This window comes from Bufo bufo, chromosome 11 (assembly GCF_905171765.1).
Source record: "Bufo bufo chromosome 11, aBufBuf1.1, whole genome shotgun sequence".
NCBI lineage: Eukaryota > Metazoa > Chordata > Amphibia > Anura > Bufonidae > Bufo > Bufo bufo.
In genome coordinates this window covers 78,045,576-78,064,323 of record NC_053399.1, presented here as the reverse complement: position 1 = coordinate 78,064,323, position 18,748 = coordinate 78,045,576, and the positions used below count along the sequence as shown (strand labels likewise).

Genomic DNA, 18,748 nt, shown 5'->3' with positions numbered 1-18,748 from the left:
GTATTACTAACCAATGCATACCCCCCATAAGTCCTGCCATTTTGGATTCAGTCATCTATCCCTCACAATCTGGTAAACGTTGCTCAGATCCTTGCACTTGACGATTTTTTCTGCTTCCATCACATTAAATTCTGTCATGTTAAGGCTAATCAGTGTTTTTGTATATATGTAAGATATACATAAGTCTGTCTAATAATAATATAAATATAACATAATAATTCTTAGTCAATGGACAATGGATTTTTATAGTCCCTGAGTAAAATCTATTGGTTAAAAACTACTCCTTTTGATTGAATAATGATCTTATTAAACTATTTTAAATATTTAGAGAATGTAAACCCATAATTATGTACAGGTGATGAAGGTAAGATGTGAACTGTTGAGTCTGAACACACAAAGCATATTTAAGCAGTAATTAGACTTCTCACTGTACGGTAATACATTCATGAAAATACATTAAACTTCTAGTTAAAAGAGAATCTCCCCTGGAGGGCCATTTTGTCCGGCAGTGCCATGGGGACATCAGCTAATGTAGAGCAAGTGTTGAGTCTTGAGTTCTTGCTTGACATTGTCCTGGCTCTCTTCTTATGGTGATAGAAGTAATTTCGAAGGTGAAAGCGAAATTTGTCATGCAAAGAAGCATAAATGAAAGGGTTGTAGCATGCAGAGCTCATCGCAATAAGATGGCATGTAACTTGAATTACATTAATATAATCCTTATCCAAAATAGTAAACTCTTCATCAATATCCCGGATAAGGTTGACCACCTGAAGAGGCAGCCAACATATGGCAAAAGCCATGACGGAAATAAGGAGCATACGGAAAGTCTTCTGCTTCTTTTTAGACCATTTATCTTGGTTGTGGGTTGCTGCCCCTGGGACGTTCCTCCTTCTAAGGTGGTAGGCAATGGCACAGTAGGAAACTGTAACAGCAGAAAGTGGAAGCATGTAAGACAGGAGCAACATAGTGCAGGAATAGAGAAGCCTTTGTTTTTCTTGGTGTTTCCAAAACTCCTCACAAATGATCATGTTATGGCCAACTTTCTTGAGATCCAGGTAATGAGTATGCATGGATGTTGGTAAAGAGACTCCAATGGAGACCATCCAGATGACTGTCACGATATAAATGCATGATTTACAGCCTATTCTTCTTCGGATAGGATAAACAACTACCACATATCGATCTACGGAAATAGCAGTCAGTGATAACACAGATACAAAAACTGTTGCAGCTTGCATTAAAGTGACAAAATGGCACATAAACTCTCCAAACAGCCAACCCTGGACTTCGAAAGCATAGGAGGCTGTCAGTGGCACGCAGAAAATGCACATGACCAGATCTGCTGCCGCTAGGTTCCCAATAAGGAAATTGGTAGTATTGTGAAGTTTCTTGGTGAAGGCAATAAGAAGGATTAGAACACTGTTTCCTAGGCAAGCCACGGTCACCAACAACGCATACAAAGGAATGAACAGAGGCTTCATATCAAATAGGAGATCCAGGCCTGTGAACGACTGGGATGCATTCTTTACAGACACATTGGATGACTGGGTGAACATTTTTTTTCAAGCTTGGGTGGGTCCTTGATGCATTTCTGAAAAGCAGTAAGAGAAGAGTTTTAGCACCTACTGAATTGGAGATCTATGCATTAAAAATTATATAAATCCTTAGTTCTAATTAACTTTTAGGCAGATTTACTAATCCTGTCTAATCTTTAGACAATGTAAACTTAGACTACAAATGTATCAACTGGTTGATGCCGAATAATAAATTTGGTGCATGTTTGACACGTTTGTATAACTTTACACCTCCAATTGGTTGTCTTACTTTGCACCAGAATTTTGCTAAATTTTTGCACATGTTGGCACATCGTAAGCCATGCTCCTTTACTGTAAAGCCACACACTTTTACTACTAAGTCACGCTCCCTTGTGTGGGGAGCAAAAAGCACCTAAAACATAATAAATGTGGTTCAATGCACGTATGTCAGATTTTTGGCATAAATTATGGCACAATTAGCTTAGGAAATCTTCCCCTTTGTCTTATAATGCTTATCACTTATTACAAGAAATATCTTGGGTTTCTGACTATCTTGTAATTAAGCAGTCACTAAGTTGATGAATCAACTTATCATTAAACGGAGGGTGGACCATAGGCCCTGAAATGTTAAGTGTAACCCCCCCCCCCCCCCCCATTCTCTGCCATGTCTATAGTCAGCAGCACCAAGGTAAGGCAATAAATGGATAATGGGCACAGAATTAGTTCCTATTTACCATTCATTGCCATTTTAGTGCCCTTCTGTCACAGAAGGACACTTAAATTTAACTGAATTTCTGTAAAATATTTACAGTCCAATAGAGTATATATACTGTACAGTAGGTGTCTGTGTAAAGGATTTTTCATGGCCCAGTTGACTCACTACCTTGGGCACTAATGGACTGATTCCTACACTGATCACAATCTATAGAAAACACACCAAAACAACAGCAGGTGCTGTATGACCTTCCCAGGAGGTTCCATGAGGTGTTCCAGGTGCTCAGCACCACCCTGCTGACTCATAAAATATCATCTATTTGCTGAGTGTCTTCCCATAACATCTTTCACTGCATGTCAGTAGGAGGTTTGCTAGCCTCTACATGTCAGAGTAGCAGAGTATGAATCTTATGGTTGGCTTATCAGCATCGAGGCTCTGCTTGTGTCCCCACTGTGCTCTGCTAGTGTCAGGGCCGGCTCTATCATAAGGCAGCCCAAGCAGCCACGGCAAACAATTAACTTGCCCCGCCCTCAGTAACAGCTGACAGGCTGTGAGCTACGAGACCCTGGTGTATTTAAATCTCATTTAGCATGTCTTTCAGAAAAGTTTCTCCTGGGATTCAAACTCATGACCTTTCACATAAGAGGCAAGGCATTTACCCACACAGCTATGCGAGCTGTATAGCCAGTTACTTAAATAAAAAAAATAAAAATAAAAAAAAAGACTTCTACTGTAGGTAACTTTGATACCTAGTGTAAATCCATACACATGACAGCTGCCCCAACACACCCAGCTCTGCTACATCCATACACAGTGTACTGGGGCAACTGTCATGTGTATGGTTGTACACTAGATATCAAAGTTATCTACAGTAGAAGTCTTTTTTTTTCAGTAACTGGCTATACAGCTCTCATAGCTGTGTGGGTAAATGCCTTGCCTTTGATGTGAAAGGTCGTGAGTTCGAATCCCAGGAGAACTTTTTCTGAAAGACAAGCTAAATAAGAACACGAGCACCAAATCTTCAACACTAGAGAAGTATAAAAGTGTTTTTTTTTTATTTTTAAATACCGGACTGTTACTTTACTGACGGGGGGAGGGGGGGCTATTGGCGCCATGATACTGGCACATGGAGGGGGGAGGAGAGAGGCACTTGATACTGGCATATTAGGGGGCAGGGGGAGAGGATGGCACTATGATATTAGCACATGGGGGGCAAGAAATTGACATGAATCATGAGGGGCAGAAATGTGAATGATAGGGGGAGGCAAGAAATGGACATGAATCATGAGGGGCAGAAATGTGAAATGATGGGGGGGGGGGGGGGCGCCAAAATGTAGATTCGCTTGTGTTGACAAAAATCCTTGCACCGGCCCTGGCTAGTGTGAACATAGCTTTCCTGTTCCCGCACTGTCATTGTGTAATGTGGTGTCATTTGGGTGGTCATAGAGCCTCAGGCCCTGGGAAGGCACACAAAGCGGACATCTGTTATACTGTTGGAAGCCTAGATAACACTTGGCAGTGACATGATAAATACTAATAAGGCTCTATCCCTGCTTCTCCTTGGACGGAGCGAGCTACTCTATTTTTCCTATAGACTATAAAAATCTATGACAGTTAGGCTACATGCACACGAACGTTGTTTGTTTCCGTGTCCGTTCCGTTTTTTTTGCGGATAGGATGCGGACCCATTCATTTCAATGGGTCCACATCGTGTGCTGTCCGCATCAGTATGTCCGTTCCGTAGCGTCGCAAAAAAAAAAGAACATGTCCTATTCTTGTCCGTTTTAGGCATTGTTACAATGGATCCATAAAAAAAGACAGATGGCATACTTGTCAATTGACTCCCGTCCAGATTTATTTTAGAAGCCATAAAGCACACCACCCTGCTATACTGCCTATGCAGACAACACAGGAAGGAAGTGTATTTTTCCAGTTTAGGAGCCCAAAAAAGGTTATGGAAACACATCCAATTACTGTAAAAGCATTTAGTATTTTTTCTGAACTAAATAACCCTAATTTTTATATTTTTACAGGGTACTGTTGTCCACCTATTCCAGTTGTTACTTCAGTTGCCCTCCTCTGAACCCTCTCCAGCTCTGCTATGTCTGCCTTGTTCACAGGAGCCCAGAACTGTACACAGTACTCCATGTGTGGTCTGACCAGTGATTTGTAAAGTGGTAGGACTATGTTCTCATCACGGACATCTATGCCCCTTTTGATGCAACCCATTACCTTATTGGCCTTGGCAGCAGCTGCCTGACACTGGTTTCTACAGCTTAGTTTGCTGTTCACGTAAATTCCTAGGTCTTTTTCCATGTCAGTGTTAGGCCTCATGCACACGACAGTTGTTTTGGTCCGCATCCGAGCCACGAGTTTTTGCGGCTTGAATGCGGACCCATTCACTTCAATGGCGCCGCAAAAGATGCGGACAGGCATAGGCAGTTATATCAATGGCAGTTATATCAATGGCTGGCTGTGCCGTTCCGCAAATTGCGGAACGCATAAGGACGCCATCCGTGTTTTGCGGATCCACAATTTGCGGACCGCAAAACACACAACGGTCGTGTGCATGAGGCCTTACCCAGGGTTTTACCACTTAGTACGTACTGGTGACTTGCATTATTCCTTCCCATGTGCATAACCTTACATTTGTCAGTGTTAAACCTCATCTGCCACTTATCTGCCCAAGCCTCCAGTCTATCCAGATCCCTCTGTAGCAGTATACTGTCCTCTTCAGTGTTAATTACTTTACACAGTTTAGTGTCATCTGCAAAAATGTATATTTTACTGTGCAAGCCTTCTACAAGATCATTAATAAATATATTGAAGAGAATAGGACCCAATACCGACCCCTGAGGTACCCCACTAGTGACAGTGACCCCCCCAATACTGACCCCTGTGGTACCCCACTCAGTGCTCCAGACCAAAAAAAAATATCAAGGAGCCATTGGCTCCTAACCTGAAAAATTTAGGAGCCAAATGAAATTTTTAGTCGCCAAATTTAAAATGCATATAATTATGGTATAACAAAAAAAAAAAAGACGTGTCTTACCTTGTGTAGTTGCCCATTTCTCTCTCCTTTTGATTAGTTTTTCTAACCCCATCACACTTGAGGCTCTTGAGGGGTTGTGCACTAATTTCTATGAACTCTCAGACTAGCCAGATTCGTGTTGCTGATCATGCTTCCTTGATCCCTAGGTGCTGGGCCTTGGCTCATTCGCTTCCAGGCCTCCGCTGCTTGTTTTGGGTTTCTCTATAAAAACTTTTATTTTGATGCCACTGCAGCCAATCACTGGCCACAGTGGAGATCTGCTCCCCTTGCATCACATGACCAATTAACATAATGCAAGGGAAGCAGTGGTCAGTTATTAGCTGTTACGGCGTAAAAAAAGGATGTTTTCATGAAGGGACTCAAGACAAGCAACGGAACCTGGGGAGCATACGAGCCAGGACCCAGCACCGGGGATCAGGTAAGTATGATCACAACAAAGATCCTGCCAGTCTCAGAAATTAGTGTATACAAACCCTTTAAGGAGTTAATTTTTTAAAGGGCTTTTCAATCAGATATTCTTCTATATGTGACACAAAATAGGTTAAAATAAACTATCCCCACTAGGGTTTTTGTGATAGCAAAATTTTGATTAGATTTCGATGCCATAAAAAAGTATTGCGATACTCGATACCATTTGGTAACACGCAAAAAAAAATAAAACACCAAAAAAGCAGCGTGCATTCCGCATTTTATGGAACGTACGGCCCATAATTGAACAGTCCAATCCTATTTTTTTGGGGAGACAAGGTGACTAAAAAATGGCGAATAGCGCGGTTTCAATTGTGGTCGTGGCAACCAAGTACGTACCTATCCTACCTAGGATACCCTATCCCTAAGCGGTCAGAGTTGTGCCGTAACCGCGTCGTGGAGGGACGCCTGAAAGAGGGCATCCCCTTTGAGAGTAACAGGAGAAAGGGGTGGGTGGGAGGGAGAACTCTGCACTTCGTACGCATGTGGGAGGGTGCCGGCCGTTGAAGTAGGTGGCCAAGCCCCTCCCACAAATACAGGCCAATGAATCGGCCTTTACACTTGTGGTCGTGGCAACCAAGTACGTACCTATCCTACCTAGGATACCCTATCCCTAAGCGGTCAGAGTTGTGCCGTAACCGCGTCGTGGAGGGACGCCTGAAAGAGGGCAAAAAGACATACTGATAGGCAGAAATAATTTATTGCAAAGTCGTTACAAAGCCAAAGTTTGAAAAGCTGCCGACATTTCTGTTTCGGGGTGAGGTATGTAACGATTGAAACAAGACGAGTGCCAACGCCCCAGTTTCTGTATGACATGCGCAGGCACTCGGTTTTTGGAGGCCGCGGATGCGGCACCTATGCGAAATGAATGACCCGAAATTGTGGCAGGGTCACCGCCCGTGCTGGCCACGAGTGACCTTACATGGGATATGAACTGATGGGTGGTGAGTGGAACCCCCCCGAAGGGTAACAATGGACTGTTCGGTCCGGCCTCGGACAAGGCAGACCGTAACTGACGAAGTACCGTCACCGGACACCATTGGTGTGTTGTGGGAAAGAAGGACACCGGAACAGGGGGGCCCATCTGGGAGGTCTTGGACGTTTTGAGCAGTAATACGAACCCGTCGGAGTTCTGGACCAGCTGGCTGAGCGTGAGGAACTTGCTACTACCTAGCGCGCAGGTGAACTCCCCAGGTCTTAGGAAGCCGTAAAAGGCTAGATAGATGGCGGATTTAAGTACCAAGCTGGCCAAAACCCCGAAAGGATTACCGTCCAAGGCGTCGGATATTTTGCGGAAAAGAGGGCCGGTGACCCCTTGCCTGCGTACTCGGCTTTGAGGCCCGCACTTGCTCAAACCCTTGAGAGCGGCTTTGACAGCATGTATGGTAAACACTGACGCTAGCTCGGGATGGCTAAGAGAGAGGAAGTGTTGCACTCCCGCCAGGTACGACCTCACTGTACCGTGGGAGAGCCTGCGCACGGAGTGGCAGTAACCGATGAACGCCAGGATGTACTCTGGAAAACTGGAGTCCCCTTGAGGACATTCCCCTCGAAACCTGCAGAACGTCTTCCACCCGGTGTTGTATGCCCTGGTTGTGTTAGGTGAGAGGGAATTGCGTATCAGAGCGTGAGCCGTCTCAAGGTGGTTGGTTACATTATCCTCAAGGACTCGAGAGGAGGGACGGTGGTACCTGTCGCATCTGCCTCTGGCATGATCTGAAAGAAACGGGAGAAGTTAGCCCTCGACAAGGCGTCAGCAGCCCCGTTCTGCGCACCTGGCACATGCGCACTGAAAATATGAAAGTGGTGCCGTAAGGAGAGCTGCACCAACCTTCTGAGAAAACACATGACTTGGCTGGACTTAGACAGCCCACTGTTGAGGATGTCTACCACGGCTGCGTTGTCAGTTACAAACAGAACAGACTGACACGCCCAGAGACTGCCCCAAATGTGGGCGGCTACCACGATGGGGTACAGCTCGAACAGCGCCGAGGTTTGGAGGAACCCCGGAATTTGTTCCACCTCGGCAGGCCATTCGTCTGCAACCCAGTGGGTGCCGAAAATGGCGGCAAACCCTGAGCCCGCAGCTGCATCCGAAAACACTGTAGGCGACCGACAAGACAGCTCGGGTACGAATAGTGACACCCCGTTCCATTGGCTCAGGAAATGGTCCCACATGTGGAGATCCGCTAGGGCTTGACTGTCCAGGCACACTGGGCTGTCCTGTTCCGGGGCGGAACTTAAGAGCGACAGTAGGCGGGATATGAACGCCCTGCCCTGCGGGATGATGCGCATGGCGAAGTTCAACATGCCCAGTAGAGACTGAAGGTCAGCCTTAGTGACCACGGTTGTGACTGTAAACCTGTGGATGACTTCTCTAATCCTCGTTAACTTATCCGTAGGCAACCTAGCTAACATGTGCTGGGAGTCTAACTCAATGCCCAAGAAGGTGATGACTGTGGCCGGGCCTTCTACCTTCTTGGGGGACACCGGGACACCTAACTGGGAAAAGCACCTAAGCAATTTTCCCAGCCCTAGGGGAACTGCCCCTGGCCTCTCAATCAGCAGGAAGTCGTCCAAATAGTGGATGACGAACTCACAGAGGACCCTGTGTACCAAAACCCAGTGGAGAGCCTGAGCCAACTGATCGAAGAGCCAGGGGCTGCTCTTGGAACCGAAGGTGAGTTTGGTGGAGAAATAATACAGGCCTCTCCACTTGATGCCGTGCCACTGCCAGAGGGCTGGCATGATGGGGAGCAACTTAAAGGCATCCGATATGTCGGCCTTGGACAACATGGACCCTGGGCCCGTTTTCATGATGATGGCGATAGCCTGGTCGATTGAAGCATATCTCATGCCCACTTCCTCCGAAGGAATGAGGGAGTTGAGGCTGGGGACCTGGGAGCCATGTGGGGCCGACAAGTCGATAATGAGTCTTTCCTTTTTACTGAACTTGCCTGTAACTACCCCCACGGGACTGACTCTCCAGCGTTGAAAGGGGGGCACACTGAAGGGACCGATCAAGAACCCTTTGCTTAACTCTGCCTCTACTAGTGTGTCTACCGAAGCGGGATTTCTTTCAGCTGACTGAAGGTTCCTGCATTCGTGTGTGAACTCTGGAGTCGTGATCAAGCCCGTATGGAAACCCTCGTGAAATCCTGACACCAGGAACTGTACAAACCCTGGATTGTGATGACCCTGCAAGTACTCCTGTAGACGGCTAATATTGACCACACTCATATAATTTCTAACCGACTTTAATGAGCACGCTACTCGGGGGTGGGCCCTAAAACAGTTGGTACAGATATGTAACAGACGGCATTGACCGAAATTACAAGATGCGTAATTGTAATTGTTACATATCTGTGCCCTGCCTAGCTGAACGATGGGCCGGCCCAGCTTGTCTACTGAGTTGGGGGGTCTGAAGACGTCGAGTGGACCAGCTGTAGAGCTGGAGGGGTAGGATGCCGTGCTGACGGCGGACTTATCGCACCACTCGACAGAGTGAAAGATAGACTGGCAGGCGGAACAGGAGGGAGCTTTCAGACCTGCAAAATGCCTACAGAAAAGCTCAGTGTCCAGGTTGGACCAGTCAGTGACGTGTTGGAACTGGGAGAGAGCCGCTGCCGCCTTAGCTGAAAACGAACAGTGATAGTCGTAGAATGCGCTCCCTCCATACCTGTGACCCAACTCTGTGACCCTGAAGAGATACAGGTCTAGTTCTTCCCTCCTGTCCGGCCTGGCAGTGCAAATCACATCCCTGAAAAGGCTGAACGCCATGACAAATTCCGGTATGGACAATTTGCGGTTGAGCCGGTGGTCGCGGCTTCTCAGTACCACTGACACTTCCCCGCAAGCTATGACCTTGTTGTCAGATAGGTCCCTGGAGGCTATTAATAGAGACGCAAGATTGACATCCCTACCCTCCAGGATGTCCTTCCTGATGTTGATCGGGACAAAGTGGGAGGGAGTCACGTTGGGGACGGACTGGACAGAGCGAAAGTCTGCGGCGGCAGAAGTGGAGGCGACCGCAACCTCGAGGGAGGGAACTGGTAGGACTGCGCTGCGAGCCTCGATAGACTCTAACCTCGCCTGCATGGACGTGACGGCAGACGTCAGACTGTTTAGCATGACATGTATCTGAGTCAGCGAAGTTTGCATCGTGGCCGCAGGGGGATCATTGGTACTAGGTACCAGGGAGTCCTTCCAAAGGCGATACAGTTCCGCTTTTCTGGCAGACGCTGGGAAAGGGACGCCCTGCTTTGTCAGCGCCGCCATAAGCCTGGGGACGGTCCAAGCACGTAGGGACGGTATACTGCCCCCTTCAGATGTCTCTGCTACGACCTCGTCCACAGACGCCTCGATGATGTCTGACGCGTGTGACATCGTGGCTGTGAAAACAGTAACGTAAAAATGACCGTCTAGCCTGGATGACCGCCGGAAACCGTGCAGCAGTCTAAACCATGTAATGAAAGGGTGAACTATCCCCGTGAGGAATGTACGATGACACCAGAAGAGCCGTGAAGGAGTGGCCAGGAACCGCCACCCGGTAGTCTATGCAAGGAGACCTGCCGTACTTACCAACTGAGAAGCACTATACTCTGACTTCCGTGGAAGTATCAATGAACACAGAACAACCTGTATGTAAAGTAACGTATGAGACACAAGCCTGACAAAGGCAGTACCTACCCGTCCCCCAAGGTGAACCCCCACTACCTTGGTTGACAAGGAAAATCAACTGAGATCCAAACCAACTTCTCTCTGACTAATAACTGCTTTGAACCTGGAAAACAATGGGACAACGAAAGAACCAGTCAATGCGTAAGGCTCAATTGTAGAACGTGGGTTGTGAGTAAAGGTATAGTCGGCTAACGAGAGTAGGTATACTGATTGACATTGACCACTACCTGACGTTGGCGGTGAAAACCCCTACCTATCTAAGCGGCACAGCGGCCTGTGCCAGACTTTGGTGTGGGCGAGGAGCGGGGCCGTTGCGAGCCCCACAGTGCCTCACGGTAACCACGTGGGGAGCGCGGGGCTCCCTGGCACCGTGAACCAAGTGGGGGTGGTCCTCTGGGCAACGACCGACACCCCACGCCAACCTGTCTCAGGTGCCACGTGGAGAGCCAGCGCATGTCCCTGACAGGGTGCTCAGTGCGGGGGCCCCTTGTCGTCCCGGGGCTGGGCCGCCCGCCGGCTGAGCACTACTGCCGCGTGGGGAGCAGCGCAGCCCTCTGGCATGAAGTTGACACAGGGGGGGCACCCGGCGTCGAGGGCCCCACCTAGCCAAGACTAGAAATGCCGCGTGGGGGGCCTCACCGGTCCCTGATGGAGAGCCCAGTGCGGGGGGGGCCCTCCTGCCTCTGAGGGGCCAACCCACCGCCGGCTGGGCATCTCCACCACGTGGGGAAACGGTGCTGCCCCCTGGCATGGGGGGAGGCTTTACCAGACACGGCCTCCCCCCTTCTAATGTGAGGGCGTGCCACGTGGGGGGCCCACCGTTCCCTGATGGGGTGCCCAGTGCGGGGGTGCCCCCCTGCTCCATGAGGGGCCGACCCACCGCCGGCTGGGCCCCTCCACCGCGTGGGGAACCGGTGCTGCCCCCTGGCATGGGGGGAGGCTTATCAGACACAGCCTCCCCCCTTCTAATGTGAGGGCGTGCCACGTGGGGGGCCCACCGCTCCCTGATGGGGTGCCCAGTGCGGGGGTGCCCCCCTGCTCCATGAGGGGCCGACCCACCGCCGGCTGGGCCCCTCCACCGCGTGGGGAACCGGTGCTGCCCCCTGGCAAACTGACATAACGGGGCCTAAACTCCCGGCGTGATGGGCGGAGCTACGTGATGCCGCCCCGCCCCCTGGTAAGGCGCTCGTCACAGGGGTGCCTCCCCTGGCTAGGGGCCGGCCCACAGGTGAGGGAGCGGAGCAGCATCGGCTGAGTTTGTGGACGGAGGCGGGCGGGGAGGCGGGCGGAGGGGGGCCTCTCGTGACCGCTGGCCCCGCCCCCCGCCGGAGAAAATGAGAAGCTCGGACCTGGGCGGCGGAGGAGGGGAGTGCCGTATCCGTGGGCTCCCTCCCCCCGCCGGCGGCTGAAGGGGTACCGCCGCTGTGGACGAGCAGGAGGGGTCCCCGGACTGCAGAGGCCCCACTCCCTGCAGTATGCTGGCGACGTAGTGGCCCGGCGCATGGCGGCCCCTACTCACCAAAGGGCCGACCACCGCACGCACATCCACTCACCTTCTCTGTCGACACCGGACTGCCAGGTACGAGCGCACACTTCCTGAGAACTCTGCACTTCGTACGCATGTGGGAGGGTGCCGGCCGTTGAAGTAGGTGGCCAAGCCCCTCCCACAAATACAGGCCAATGAATCGGCCTTTACACTAATTTTTTTTCCTGTTATGGCGTTCACCACATAGGAGATTTTTTAAAATATTTTAATTGTTCTCATTTTTTTAGGCGTGGCGATATGTAAAATGTTTATTTATTTATTGTTTATATATTTTATATGTAAAATTGGAAAAGGGGGTGATTTAAACCTAATATTTTGGTGTTTGATTTTTAAACTTTTTTAATTATTTTTTTTTACTTTTTATTTAATAACTATTAGCCCCCTTAGGGGCTAGAACCTGGATCTTTTCATCCCTTGTCCTATTCACCCTAATAGAGCTCTATTAGGGTGAATAGGACTTCACACTCTCCCTGTGCATAGTGCACACAGCAGCAGGAGCTTACCATGGCAGCAAGGACTTCAGTAGCGCCCTGGCTGCCATGGTAACGGAGCCCCAGGATTACACTGCTGGGGCTCCTATCAGAAGCTGCCACTGCCACCAATAAATATAACAATGGGGGGGTGCATGTGGCCACTGCGCCACTAATGATTATAATAGTTATAATACTGGGGGGAGGGGGTTAGGGCCGCACTGCGCCACCAATGAATATAATTAACACATTAATTGTTAAGTGTAGGCAGCGAGTATCGGCAGCGGTATCACATACCCGGCACCCGCCCTCTATGACATGGGGCTGCGATCCCCGGCAATTAACCCCTCAGATGCGGCACCTGAGTAGTTAATTGCCGGGGATCGCAGCGCCATGTCAGAAGCCACTGCCTACACTTAAATTAATGTTTTATTTATATTCATTAGTGGCGCAGTGGCCACAGTCCCTCCTCTCCTCCTCCCTTCTACGTCCATTGGTGGCAGCGGCAGCAGCGGCACAGGGGGGGAGGGATTGCCTCCTTCTCCCCTATGCTGCTGAGGAGAATATGCCGCGCGCTGAGTGCAGCACTTGCCATGTTCTCAAACAGATACGATCCGGGTCTAAAAGTATGTCTTCAGCTGCCGCGCTGCGGTCCACTCACAAATGGCGACAAGACTAAAAAGTCTTATCGCCATCTGCAAATTTTAAGGCACATTGGCGATCATCTGGAGCGCTGCCACTAGTGACAGTGACCCAATCTGAGTGTGTACCATTAATAACCACCCTCTGTTTTCTATCATTGAGCCAGCTACTTACCCACATACAGACGTTTTCTCCCAGTCCGAGCATTCTCATTTTATATACTAACCTTTTATGTGGTACAATTTCAAATGCTTTGGAGAAGTCAAGATATATGACATCCATTGATTCGCAGTGGTCAAGTCTAAAACTTGCCTCCTCACAGAACATGATTAGACTACTTTAACAGGACCAATTCCTCATAAACCCATGCTGAAACAGCGTTATACACTTATTTTCATTGAGATACTCCAGGATAGCATCTCTTAGGAAACTTTTACTTTTACCTACAACAGATGTTAGACTTACCGGCCTATAGTTTCCGGGATCTTTTTTTGACCCCTTTTCGAATATTGGCACCACATTTGCTAAACGCCAATCCTGTGGAAAACTCCCTGTCACTATAGAGTCCTTAAATATATAAATAAAGGTCTATTACATATCTTTATTCTTTTAGAATATGTATGCCATCTAGAACCGGTGAATTGTCTATTTTAATCTTTATAAGATGCAGATTCTTCTTGGGTCAGACAGCATTTGATGGGGAGTTTACTTTGACACTCTGCATTTCATTTTCCTCGGTGAATACAGCGGAGAAAAAATGTTTAATAAATTCACTTTCTCATCGCTCTCTACATCTCCTCCCTCAACACTTTCAGGTTTAAACTTTTTACCATTCATATAGTTCAACGACCCTCTATGTCTGCAGGTTGGCTGCCTTTATCTGTCTTTTACATATTCTATTTTTCTCCTTGTAGTTTTTTTAGCGCTTCTTCGCTACATTCATGTTTTAGTCATTTAAATATTTTCTTTTTGTCATTTATTGCCATTACATTTCTATTCATCCACATCGTGTTTTTTTGTTCCTGACCCTTTTATTCTCTTAAGGTATCTCTCACAATGAGAGTTTAAAAAGCTTTTAAAAATATCTAATTTTGTGGCTGTATGTAGTGCCCTAGAGCAGGGAGTACTTTGACATTTGGACATTTGTGGACATTTGCCTATATCCCCTATGCAAGGTTAAAACTTCTTACTTTATTTCTTTTGAAAGGGTTAACTTATACTGTTTAATACTGTATACCAGCATTTTATATGTTATGATATATATCCTGTTCATTATCACTGTATTTACATGGCTCTGTGGAAAGGATTAATGAATACTGAGAGACTGTTAGGACTTTGATTGATAAGCTGGTAATTTTCCACAGCTGTCATAGGGTTTAAAGAAGACCATGTTTTGAAGTAAAAAACAGACTTGTTTACTACCATAATTTGGAGGGAAAAACCCAGACTTGTTTACCACCAAAAGCAGACAGCCTGACCTTTTAAATGTCTGGTTTTAGCTATGTTGTTCTGTCTGGAAACTTGTTTTTGCCATTGAGTATCATTGAAGCTCTAATGTAAGTCTATACCAGACGGGAGCTGAAACAATGTATCTGTTTGTGCTGAGCTTCTTGTAAAAACTGTATATAAGGCGAGCAGTCAGAGCCCCTAGTGTGCTGCAGTTAGGGACCAGTTATTGGAAGAGGAGACTCTGCCAGACTACTGAGTGACCAGAAGAAGACGCTGAGACGGGGATACGCTGCCACAGACCCTGGATCACCAGCCTTGGACCAGGGTTCTGAAGAGAAAGAGGAACAGCTAGCTCAGGCATTTCCTCATCATCAAACCCTTCTGCCAGAGAGGAGACTGGAGAAACCCGCCCAATGCCTGTATTGTTTTGTACCTGAATTTCTCCAGTAAAGAAGCACCCTGGTTAGTGCAGACCCTGACTCTCTGGACTTATTTTCTATTGGGGTGCACCATACCTTACCATCCCTTCCGGAGAGCAGCAACACGTGGTGACACTTCGACGGTGTCCGGGATACCCAGCGTAGTGTTGGGGCCACCTCAAACCCTGCCACTGCATGTATTTTTATTTGTTGATGACAGTAACATAGTAACATAGTAACATAGTACATAAGGCCGAAAAAAGACATTTGTCCATCCAGTTCGGCCTGTCATCCTACAAGTTGATCCAGAGGAAGGCAAAAAAAAAACCCTGTGAGGTAGAAGCCAATTTTCCTCACTTTAGGGGAATAAAAAATTCCTTCCCGACTCCAATCAGGCAATCAGAATAACTCCCTGGATCAACGACCCCTCTCTAGTAGCTATAGCCTGTAATATTATTACACTCCAGAAATACATCCAGGCCCCTCTTGAATTCCTTTATTGTACTCACCATCACCACCTCCTCAGGCAGAGAGTTCCATAGTCTCACTGCTCTTACCGTAAAGAACCCTTTTCTATGTTTGTGTACAAACCTTCTTTCCTCCAAACGCAGAGGATGTCCCCTCGTCACAGTCACAGTCCTGGGGATAAATAGATGATGGGATAGATCTCTGTACTGCCCCCTGATATATTTATACATAGTAATTAGATCTACCCTCAGTCGTCTTTTTTCTAACGTGAATAACCCTAATTTTGATAATCTTTCAGGGTACTGTAGTTGCCCCATTCCAGTTATTACTTTAGTTGCCCTCCTCTGGACCCTCCCCAGCTCTGCTATGTCTGCCTTGTTTACAGGAGCCCAGAACTGTACACAGTACTCCATGTGTGGTCTGACCAGTGATTTGTAAAGTAGTAGGAATATGTTCTCATCACGGGCATCTATGCCCCTTTTGATGCAACCCATTATCTTATTGGCCTTGGCAGCCGCTGCCTGACACTGTTTTTTGCAGCTTAGTTTGCTGTTTATTAAAATTCCTAGATCCTTTTCCATGTCAGTGTTACCGAGTGTTTTACCATTTAGTATGTACGGGTGACTTGCATTATTCCTTCCCATGTGCATAACTTTACATTTCTCAGTGTTAAACCTCATCTGCCACTTATCTGCCCAAGCCTCCAATCTATCCAGATCCCTCTGTAGTAGTATACTGTCCTCTTCAGTGTAAATTACTTTATACAGTTTAGTGTCATCTGCGAAAATTGATATTTTACTATGCAAGCCTTCTACAAGATCATTAATAAATATATTGAAGAGAATAGGGCCCAATACTGACCCCTGAGGTACCCCACTAGTGACAGTGACCCAATCTGAGTGTGTACCGTTAATACCCACCCTCTGTTTTCTATCATTGAGCCAGTTACTTACCCACTTACAGACGTTTTCTCCGAGTCCGAGCATTCTCATTTTATATACTAACCTTTTATGAGGTACAGTGTCAAATGCTTTGGAGAAGTCCAGATACACGACATCCATTGATTCGCCGCTGTCAAGTCTAGTACTTACCTCCTCATAGAAACTGATTAAATTAGTTTGACATGACCGATCCCTCACGAAGCCATGCTGATATGGCGTTATTTGCTTATTTCCCATAAGATGCTCTAACATAGCATCTCTCAGAAAACCTTCAAACAGTTTACCCACAACAGATGTTAAACTTACCGGCCTATAGTTTCCAGGCTCTGTTTTTGGACCCTTTTTGAATATTGGCACCACATTTGCCATGCGCCAATCCTGTGGGACATTCCCTGTCAGTACAGAGTCCGCAAATATCAGAAATAAGGGTCTGGCTATGACATTACTTAATTCCCTTAGGATACGGGGGTGTATGCCATCCGGTCCTGGCGATTTGTCTATTTTGATCTTTTTAAGTCGCTGTTGTGTCCCAGTTGGTGAGGTTGCTGGTCAAATTTAGATTTTTGGAAGTTCAGTGTTTTTGTAACTCCCTGAAAAAACACCTATAAAAGAATGGTACAGATAAAGAGGGTGCTGGAATTAGGGGAAGATATGTGTAATTGGGTTAGCAAATGGCTCAGTGGTAGGAAACAGAGTGTAGTTATATTGGACCATAGTCACTAACGGGGTACTCCAGGGGGTCAATATTAGGCCTCTCCTTCTAAATATATCTATTAATGACCTTGTGGAGGGCTTACATAGTAGAATTTCAATGTTTACAGATGATACCAAGCTCTGTAAGGTAATCAACACAGAGGAGGATAATATATTATTACAGAGAGAGATTTGGGGAAGCTGGCACATTGTTTGATAAATTTGACTCATCTTTAAAATGTACAGTTTTGTTTAGAAATACCACTCCAGGTTTTTACACCACCCACTACTGTAGTAAGTTTGTGACTTTTTAACCACTTCCAGACCAGGCCATTTTAACCCCTTCGTGACCAAGCCTAATTTTGCAAATATGACGAACAAAAGGGTAACAATATTTTGAACTTTTGACTTTCAGGCTCCATATCTTACCATCGATAACAGCTCCGAACGTGAGACTACCATCATTTTATAGACAATCATCTTGGCTATATCATACATAAATTGGACTTGTGGCTATTTAGCATATGATTAGTTCCGCAGATTCTTATCATGTAACTGCATTGTTACTGTTTTGCTCCTGGTGGTGGAACAATCTGTTTCTTCGTTTATACTACAAATTACACCCTTTTCTCACATTCCTTAATAGCTTAGTGTGTTATTAGCTTGATTCCCAAGTGACAGGTCACTGGGTGGAATCCAGGAATAGCCATGAAGAAGATTCCCCAAGAAAAGAGAAACAGCATCATCCAGCTCATCAATAGCGCTATCTTGGCCTAGAAAATTGACAAATTGCATCATATGAGTGTCATGACTAGAGTTGACTAGAGTATCGAACTTTGTCTTTCGGCACCTGGACCCGAACATTTACGTAAAAGTTTGGTGTTCGGCGCTTTCTTGGCGCTTTTTGAAAGGCTGCACAGCAGCCAATCAACAAGCGTCATACTACTTGCCCCAAAAGGCCATCACAGCCATGACTACTATTGGCATGGCTGTGATTAGCCAACTGAAGCATGTGACCCAGCCTCTATATAAGCTGGAGTCACGTAGCGCCGCCCGTGACTCTGCTCGGATTAGTGTAGGGAGAGGCTGCAGCTGCTGTCAGGGAGAGATCAGGGAGAAATATTATGAAGAACTGCCTTTTTACTCAGCGATCTACATCAAATGTGTTTTGTGGGTGCAGTGCACAATTTTTTTTAAGCCTGCAGTGAGCCAACTACTGCTGAAAACGAACTTTTTTTTACTTCAGTTGGTCAATATCAATACATAATCGGCAGCCATTTTATGCAACGATAGTGCACCAGCACAGGATATCTGCATGTCTGCTAGTCCAGAAATACAGCGTTTTGCTTACTGTGCTTAAAAAAACTTTTTTTTCATATAGTGCACATCTAGAATTAGACGTACATAAGTGACTGTCACATTTAGGCCAGAAATAAGGCTTTTAGGATACTGTGGTGAAAAAGCCCTCTAATATACTGCACATCTGGGATTACAAGTGCATAAGGGACTGTCACATTTAGGCCAAAAATACTGCTATTAGGTTACTATTGTAAAAAAAAAACTTTTTTTCATATACTGCACATGTAGGATTACACGTGCATAAGTGACTGTCACATTTAGGCCACAAATAAGGCTATTAGGTTACTTTTGTTAAAAAAAAAAATAATATT

At 46.7% G+C, this 18,748-nt stretch overlaps 1 protein-coding gene across 1 annotated transcript in view; it reads right to left on the bottom strand.

Annotated features, from left to right (window-relative positions):
• Positions 1-464: 464 nt before the first annotated feature.
• The window catches only part of LOC120981467 (prolactin-releasing peptide receptor-like), a 36,456-nt gene continuing 18,172 nt past the window's right edge, over positions 465-18,748 (bottom strand). Inside the window, exon 2 of the mRNA XM_040411007.1 lies at positions 465-1,591. Within this exon, the coding sequence (XP_040266941.1) occupies positions 465-1,556 (1,092 nt within the window). The 5' untranslated portion in view covers positions 1,557-1,591. The remainder of the gene's footprint in view (positions 1,592-18,748) is intronic.